Genomic DNA, 8,717 nt, shown 5'->3' with positions numbered 1-8,717 from the left:
TTCTCTTCGTTTCCTGCCACAGTATGCCTACCATGCAGCACTGCTACTCAAGATTGTTCTTTAGCCCGTACTTGTTGCAATGGCTTTCACTGCGTCTACCCATCTTTGGCCTCACTTGTGGGTACATGTGAGTGATGACCTATTTGTCCAACTTGCTAGGTGCGTTTAGGGCTTCAATTTATGTACCTTTTTCAATAAAATTGGATATCGGATATCCGAAAGTGTTCGGATCCGATACGGATATGAAATATTATAATTTTCGTTTACAGATATCCCATCCGTGTTCATGTCTGATGTCTATATTGGATTGGGTTAGATTGGGATAAGTATGATCCCTGTGTGATTAAGTGTGTAGTAACTAGTAAGAGGGTACCCTACATAAATAAGCATGTACGTTTGTTGTCGTACTTTACGAAGGATTACTACTACTAGTACGTGAACGTGTATGTAAATCATGTATACAACTACCGTCATATTCTTAAGTGTCCTATTTATAATCGTGTTATTTCTATGATGATAAGTTGTGCAAGGTTAATCACATTCATAATTTTGTAGAAAGTGTTTTATCGGAGTGATTAAGGTTCCAACATGAAACCAACAAGATTAAGCTGCTATCTAAGTTGGAGACCATATGAGGAATGGAGACCTACAACAAATTAAATTAACCAACAAAACTTTGAGACTATTTATTCATTATTTACAGAGTAAACAGCTCGCTATAACACAAAACGCATATTAAAATTACAAAAACAGAACAACTACTACTTCTCACTTCTCAGGGCTTTCTTCTACCCAAAACTTCTACATTTTTTTAATCTTTTTCATTCCATTTTTTTGTTTTGTTTCCTAGCTCGTCGAAATCCTCCATTATCAACTCTAACGATTAAGACACTGGTCTGTTAGCAACAGCAAGTTCAACAGAGATGATGAAAGTCGAGGACCCAGCGGCTCTCAGATACTGGATATCTCCATTCATTAGCTTCACTAACTTCCTGCTTATTTGCAGACTAATTCCCTCTTCTGTTGCGTCTCCGTTGCTCTCGAACATCTGTCCCAACAATTCTTCTGGTATCCCTCCGCCTGTATGTAATATCCTGATTCAAGAACAACAAACCCATTAAGTAATTTTCGTCAGACTAAGATCCATAGCATCCCGGAATTAATTAAAACATGCATGATGGCTATTATGCAGAATATAACTGATCACGGGTCAGGCTTCAGCTGAAATTTCTGCCCAACCCATCAAAATCGGGTTGGGTAATGTGATCAGTGATTCGAGCAGTGCTGCACACAAAAGACCTGCTCCACTGTTTAGGCCCGAGAATTCTGCCCAATATAGGACCCTGATCATTTTATGATCTGCTCTATAAAGTCGTAGCAGTATATTGATATAGAACACTATTCAGGCAGAAACACGAGTAAAAACTATAACCAATAACACAGACAAGATGTTAGTTCATAATTATGATAAAACTAGCGATATCATTCTTCTCGCACGAAATGAGAGTTGAGAGTTTATGTAACCCTGTACTAATTGTCCCTTTTAATTGCCGGAAATTGTGTACTTCACTGTCAGCCTATCAGAACTTTATTCCTGGTCCATGACTCTTTTCAGATAACAAGTAGAATGTTTTAGTATTCTCATGAAGATAACTATCTGTACTGGTGGCTGTAGCTTACATTTCTTGTTCATTGTGATTACAAGTCACTTTCCCATGAGAAAAAATTCAAACAAGTTTGCAGTATCTCGCTTTTCTGACAAAGATACTGCTCCCGCTGTGGGTTTCTCCCTTAGTCCTACAGAAATGCTACCATGTTCACTTTCATAAGTTTTTTCTGGTCGAAAGAACTCTAGCTAGAGCTAAACACGGGCCAAGCTGAGGCAAAAGGCCCATTTTTGCCGTCCCGGCCCTAAATGTTTCCTCAACCCAGAAAAACACGGGTTGGGCCAATTTGATCAGTTCTAACTCCAGCTGAAATGGAGGCTTTAAAAGGTTAAGTGGTATACCCGTATAAGGTTGAATGATACACAAGATCTATACGGTTTTTTTTTTTGTGTGTGCATGTTTCTGTCAACTAATTTTCCAAACGTCAACAGAACAACAGAAATTGTTGAATCACTTCAAAAAAAAGAAAAAGGTACTCATGTTTAATCTAAATAAAGGTGAGGGTGATGCGTTACCTGAATTCTAAATTTGCAAGTTGAACGGATTCTCCTATCTTATCCTTGTTTAAGTGAACTATAATTCCAATATGACCTCCAGCAGGTGTAAAATTGACTGAAATTAACAGGAAATCAGCCAGGACTTGCTGGAGCCTTAAGCTATCCCCATACAAGGTCTCATCCATGTAATCTTTTGCAGACTCGTTCTCTATCTGAATTCCCTTTTCGTTGCTCTTTGTCATCACCTGACTTATTGAGGCAACCAGTACATCTTGCATAGAGAACTCTAACATCTCCAATTCAAGGTACCTATTAAAACACAACACTGACTTATTTACTTTTTCTTAGATATATATATATATATATATATATATATAAAGGAAATAAATAAACTTAAAGAGTAAGTAATACACAAATGGACGTCAAATTCACATACCCATCAGTTATGTTATCCAAGTCAGAATCTTCAAGGATCTTATTAAGCTGGCGTTGGCATTGAGCACTTGTATGCAATAACATCCTTTGATCTTCTCCCAAGTGAGTACCCTCAAGCAACTGCCTAGAGAACATAATCCCAGACAAAGGGTTTCTAATCTGTCTTTTCATATAAGCTAATGCTTTTAGCCTCTTTAAAGCAGCTTGCTCAGCTAATCGTTGAACATGGAGTGCATGCTGCAAGTCTTGACTAGCAAGCTGCAAGAAGCAGAACACGCCAGTGACTGCACCTTCTCTATCCAACTTAGGATTCACACAAAGCAGGCATTCAATATACTTCCCATTACGTGTGAAAAACCCAATTGGGACTTTCTCTGTATCTCGCCCACTCATAGCTCCATTGAGTACAACACCGAGGTTTACAAATGCCTCCTGATTTTTAAGACGGCAACATGATTTTTGGGTTCCGAAAACTTCCCCAAGTAACATCTTATCAATAACCTCGTCTCGTTTATACCCTGTTAACTTTGACATTGCAGGATTCCATTCTGAACACCATCCAAATTCATCCGTTCCAAATATTGGGGGAATCAAGGGATTTGGATTCTGTACTATTGCTTTGTAATCACCTTCAATTCGTGTGAACTTGTCCATAACTGTTTTCTGACCGGTTATATCTTGAGCAATGAAGCACACCCCGATAACATTTCCACTCACATCTTTGCTTGCACAAGCATTCACAACTAAACTGATGGAACCTGAGTCTACGATTGACTGTTGTCGTTTTATCTCAAATTGAACATCTTTCTCCTCTTTTCCTGATGAAAGAAGAAAACTCAATAATAAATATGGACCCACCCATTATACGCACAAGAAACCGTATCATAATATATATGTTAAAGCATATCTAAGACTAAATGATTGTTATATCAATACCAGTTCAGCTTTAAGTCCTCAATATATCAGTACCAGTTCAGTTTTAAGTCTTCAATTTTACAGAATTGTGGATAATTAACTTCAAAAGGGATATACTTGTCCTGATAGTGTATGACAACTGAAAACTAGATACCAAATAAGTATTAAACAGATTGCATTGAAAAGAAGTAGAATAGAACATACCCTGTAGAGCTAACTGCAACACATTCTTGACTATATCAATTGAAGAGTCTTCAACAAGTGCTGCAATATGTTTTCCAACAGCTTCTGTAACTGGAAGACCTGTTAGCTCGGAAATTTTGGTGTTCCATCCATTGACAAGTCCATCGGAATCAACAGCAAAAATGGGTACAGTAGCTGTTTCAATCAAGCGAACCATCTCACTAGTCACTGCTTCAAGCTCTCGCATACCATCAATCCTAAGATCGCTGATTTTAGAATGTATGACAGATGTATTCAAGTCAGACGCTTCCCTATCCTTGAAAGCATTTCTTAGAATAAGCTGCAAAGAGTGGATTGCATCCATCTCGAAATCCTTCCAAGGTACACTCCTATTCTTCACAACCTCAAGGAAAGCCTTAAATGAAGATCTTGGGTGCATCTTTGTTCCATCATCTTTCTCATACGGATGATGTTTAGCACCACCCCATTTAATCTCTCCAGCAGTATGGGACCGGAACCAGAAAATCATGTCTTTCAAAGTTATCCGTACTGCAGCCATCCCACAAACAGAATCACCAAGGGAAAGTGCACCCGGGTAACCGGCATCATACATACTATCCGTGCTCAACCCTGTGGAATCCTTATGATCAAGGGACAACCACACAGCTATATCTCTTATTTGGTATTCTGTTGGAGTGGCTCCAAGTTTCCATATCTTATTGTTGTATAAAAGGACAGCTCCATCACATTTAACAAGGTCCATTACGTTTGGACTTTGTGTCACTATACCTAACGGAACATCTCTCATTAGCATATCACATAGGAGAGTCTGAGTACGGAGGATTTTCTTCTCGAGGAACTGGTTTTCCAACTCTAGTTCTTTATTTACATGGATGGCAAATACTTGAGCTAGAAACTCACATGCATAGCGCAATGGAAAAGGGACAAACCTTGGAGATGTGTGATGGCAGACAACTAAACCCCATAGCCTTTTCCTCTTTTGGGTCTGAGGAGGAGCAGAGCCACCATCGTTGTTGTCATCATCTTCATCATTAACAACAACAGCCATAACCAAAGATCCAATAGAGTTCATATTCTCCATGTATTGAGCATGACAACCATGTGGGGCCCTAAGAGTCGAGCCACATAGAGTCAGATCAAAAGGAAGTTTCTCATCTTGGATCACCTGCACGTATCTTGCACGGCAATCACATATCAGGCGGACCTTATTCTTCATGAATAAGAACCGTGCAGCTTGTGGAATATCAGTTGCAGGATAATGCAATCCTAGGTAAGGGTCGAGGCCAGGCTTTGTAATCTCAGAGATAACCTCACCGTGATCATCTTCATGAAATTTATATGCCATTACCCTGTCATATCCTGTTAACTCAAACACCTCCTGAACCATAGTATCAACAAGTTTATTGAGATTTCCACTAGATAAAGATTGCAAACGAGTTATTGCTTTGGCTGCAAGCTTGTAAGATTGTAGGGCACCGGCAGCTGTCATTGGAACTTCATACGGCTTTACTGGTTCAAAATCAATGACTAAACTACCAGTCACCCTATGGATGATTGCATAGAAAGGCTTTCCAGAAGTCTTGCAATGAACTAAGATAGGATTTAAAAGAGAAACATCTGCAAACCCTAATGCCTTGTAAAGTGCAGAAGCACTTGGAGCAGTGAATATAGTCCTTATATCAGTTCCAATCCCTATTACTGGATAATCACCTACACTTGGGACAGCATGACTAACCATTGTTAACATATCAGGGGCATTCTCACTATAAGCAACCACCTTAAAAGTCTTCTCATCAAGGGCAAGCAAGCAGCCGAAAGGCTGTATTAACTTTCCTTTCTGTATTTGAAGGAGATAAGATGAGGTGACCTTGTCAGACTTTGGCGGTTGTTTTCCTCCACCACTAGAGCTAGTAGCTCGAACCGAACTGGTGTAATCAAATTCAGTACTTGAATCTTCAAAATCTGCATGAAGCTTCGCATCGACAATAGTTTGAGCAATAATCCTAGCACCGTGATTTGTACGGCCGGAATTGCTGGAACCCTGACTTGGTGTTGCACCAGACATATTTTTTGTCGAAAATCTAGTAACAATAAAAAAATATAAAAAAAACTGTGTTACACAAAAAGGATCAGAGATAAGTTGCAAAGGGATGAAAATAACCAAAAACAGGTGAAGGAATGGAAACTATCATCACCAAAACCATGTTCAGAAATTCGTGCAGTAACAAAGATGAACTACAATCAAGCTCTCATCCTCTAACTGAGAACTCCAATCCGATTAGCAAATACAGTCAGATTATTGTAGAAGGAAGTCAGGAACACCAGAGCTATAAAATCTTAGTAAAATGTTACATCAGGATTTTCTAATTGTTACTGTAACTTTGTAAGCATACCAATCAGGTGTTTCAGGTTATATGGGGACTTCACTTTGCAAGGTACATCTATAAATTTGGAGTTCCAATTCGAAATAAGGCCATGTTTTTTTCAACATCTTTCTAAAGGTTCATATCATTTTAGTTAAGCTCAATTCAGTTGAAAGAACATACTCTCTAGTTGAAACGAACATTTTTCTAACACGGTGGTAAAGTTTGGAGGGTGATACCCAAACCCTGGATCAAGTTTCATCTACACCATTTGTCGGTTTATCCTTTGAGGCTCTTTATAAGCCCAAAAAAAAAAACATTTTGTAACACTAATTCGAATTTGGTATCATCTTTATAAGTATCACCCTGGAAACCATTTTTAGAAAGAAAAAAAATAAAGAGCAGTGGCACTCACACAGTCACACCAACTAACTGAATATTTTCCCCAAATACTTGATATACAACTCATAAAAATAGTACTAATTATGGAATAATTCAGTTGAAAAAGAAGGTGCCAAATCTGTCAAGTACAAAAGTCATAACTAATTACTGAAAATAACACACACATACTCATAGCACCAGAAACATGATTGGAGTACATCACAGCCAAAAGTTATTAATCTCACCATTTGGTCACTTACCCTTTTTGATAAAATTAATAGTGAAAATTGCAACATTACTTGTTCAAATTAGCACTACCCTTTGCCTAATCCCGTTTTAGTTGTCACATTATTAGTTCAAACAAGGGAAATAATTTTGGATCAGGGGAGTAGTAATTCATGAATTTGACCAACAAACAAAACAAATAATTATTCTCCAAGCAAAATGAAGTCACCTAACAAAATATCCAGAAACATAACAGACAGGATCAAAATCTAACCTTTCAGAAAGACGAAGCTTGAGACTGAAGAAAACCCAGCAAAACAACTAAGCAAGAACACCCCTTTCAGCTGAAATTGGATCAGAACTAAATACCCAACTCAACCCACTTGACCCAGATGCTAAAATTTAAGTTCCCAACATCAAATCTCAAGTAATTTTACTCAATTTCCAAGGAACCCAAAGGGACCACTTCAGATTTTTCTCAATGAATCCAGAATTTTGAATTTCTGTGCAAAACCTCTGTATTTATTTCCTGCAATAGAGGGTTTTCTGAAGTGAAGTTGATCAGTGAGAAACACGAAAAGAAAAGAAACATGTAACAGAGTTTTGATTTGTCATTGTTGAGAGTGTAAAAGTGTGTTGGATTATGGTGAGTTGTTTACAAATTTATGGGGAGAAGGAAGAAGGAAGAAGGAAGAAGAAGAAAAAAAATGATGTTATTTTATTAAAAAAAGTGGGATGTGGGCACTGGGCACTGGGCAGGCAGAAAACAAGCATCAAATTATTGTAATTGGTAACATGGGGTTGCATTACTATCTTGAGTAAATTATGTACGGATAATGTTAAGTATGGGCTTGCTACTAGTGGCAACTTTTGTGGGGTCCACTCCTTGTCTAGATAATGGCATTACATTATTGAATTCCCCAGTTAGTTTATTACTCCCTCCGTCCCGGAATACTCGACCCGGTTTGACCGGCACAGAGTTTAAGGGATTTGAATTGACTTATTTAATTTAATAGGTAGTAGTTGATAGTGGGGTATTATTTTAATGTAGTTAGTGGGAAATGTGTAAAGGGGTGGGGTTGGGGAGAGTAGGAGTTGAATGTTTAATTATTTTTTGTATGGAGTAGGGGGTAGGTGGGTTAATAGGGGTGGAGTGAGAAATAATATAATATTGTTAGAATATTTCCATTTTTAGAAACAGGTCAAGTATTAAGGGGCGGCCCGATAAGGAAAACAGGTCAAGTATTCCGGGACGGAGGGAGTATTACTCTATTCGTTTCCTACCAATACTGATCGAATAGGAAACAATAGTATCACGAATTATGTATTAGAAAAATTATAAAAAATTACATTTAAAAAATAAAATATCGATATGAATCTAATGACATCTCACATGACTATAATGTTTCTTAAGTAGAAATCACAAAAAAGGAACAAATGGCTAGTGTGAATAGTGTAAAAAAAAGATGGTGCAATATTTATAGAATAAAGGAAGTAATAATAATAATAATAATAATAATAATGATAATAATAATAATAATAGGGCACGTTCTTCTTCCGGCGGAGGCTACGGTGGTTTGGTCCGACGAAGGCTTCGGCAAAGGGTAGGCGGTTCTCAGGCGAGATATACGGGCGGTCCTCATGCAAGATTTAGGCGGTGTTGGGTCGGTTTTATCTGTGTTTTCTACCGTAATTAGCGTGGAAGTTTTCAGGCGGCTTTTGGTGCAGTTATTGATCAGTCTCCGGTAACACATTACCGGCTTACGAAGGTGTCTTTCCAGGTGGCTTTTTCCGGTATCTCCTGGCGGTTCTCGGTTCTGTTGTGGTTCTGTTTGGTTGCGGTGCGGTTGTGATGTTGTTTCGTGTTTGTTGCGCTTCTGTTTTGGTGCGGTTGTAGTGCCTCGACGGCGGAGTTCTGCTGCGGAGTTTCCGGCTATTCGTAATTTCAGTTCCTGTTCGGGGTTCAGTTCAGTGATTTCAAGTTCGTAAGTCCAGTTTGGTGATTGGTGTTTGTCTTGGAGATTGGTGTT

General features: G+C 38.4%; 1 protein-coding gene across 1 annotated transcript; it reads right to left on the bottom strand.

Moving 5' to 3' along the window:
- Positions 1-632: 632 nt before the first annotated feature.
- On the bottom strand, positions 633-7,460 carry LOC110790420 (phytochrome A1). Its single transcript, XM_021995200.2, has 5 exons — positions 6,962-7,460; positions 3,719-5,799; positions 2,601-3,417; positions 2,183-2,473; positions 633-1,094 (listed from the first exon to the last, which is right to left on the bottom strand). Exons 2-5 carry the CDS (start codon positions 5,781-5,783, stop codon positions 884-886), a joined length of 3,384 nt encoding a protein of 1,127 aa, XP_021850892.2. The 5' UTR covers positions 5,784-5,799; positions 6,962-7,460; the 3' UTR covers positions 633-883.
- Between the last annotated feature and the right edge of the window lie 1,257 nt (positions 7,461-8,717).

This window comes from Spinacia oleracea, chromosome 3 (genome assembly GCF_020520425.1).
Source record: "Spinacia oleracea cultivar Varoflay chromosome 3, BTI_SOV_V1, whole genome shotgun sequence".
Lineage (NCBI taxonomy): Eukaryota > Viridiplantae > Streptophyta > Magnoliopsida > Caryophyllales > Amaranthaceae > Spinacia > Spinacia oleracea.
Note: the sequence above shows the minus strand (reverse complement) of the source record. Positions and strands in the feature narration are given on the sequence as shown.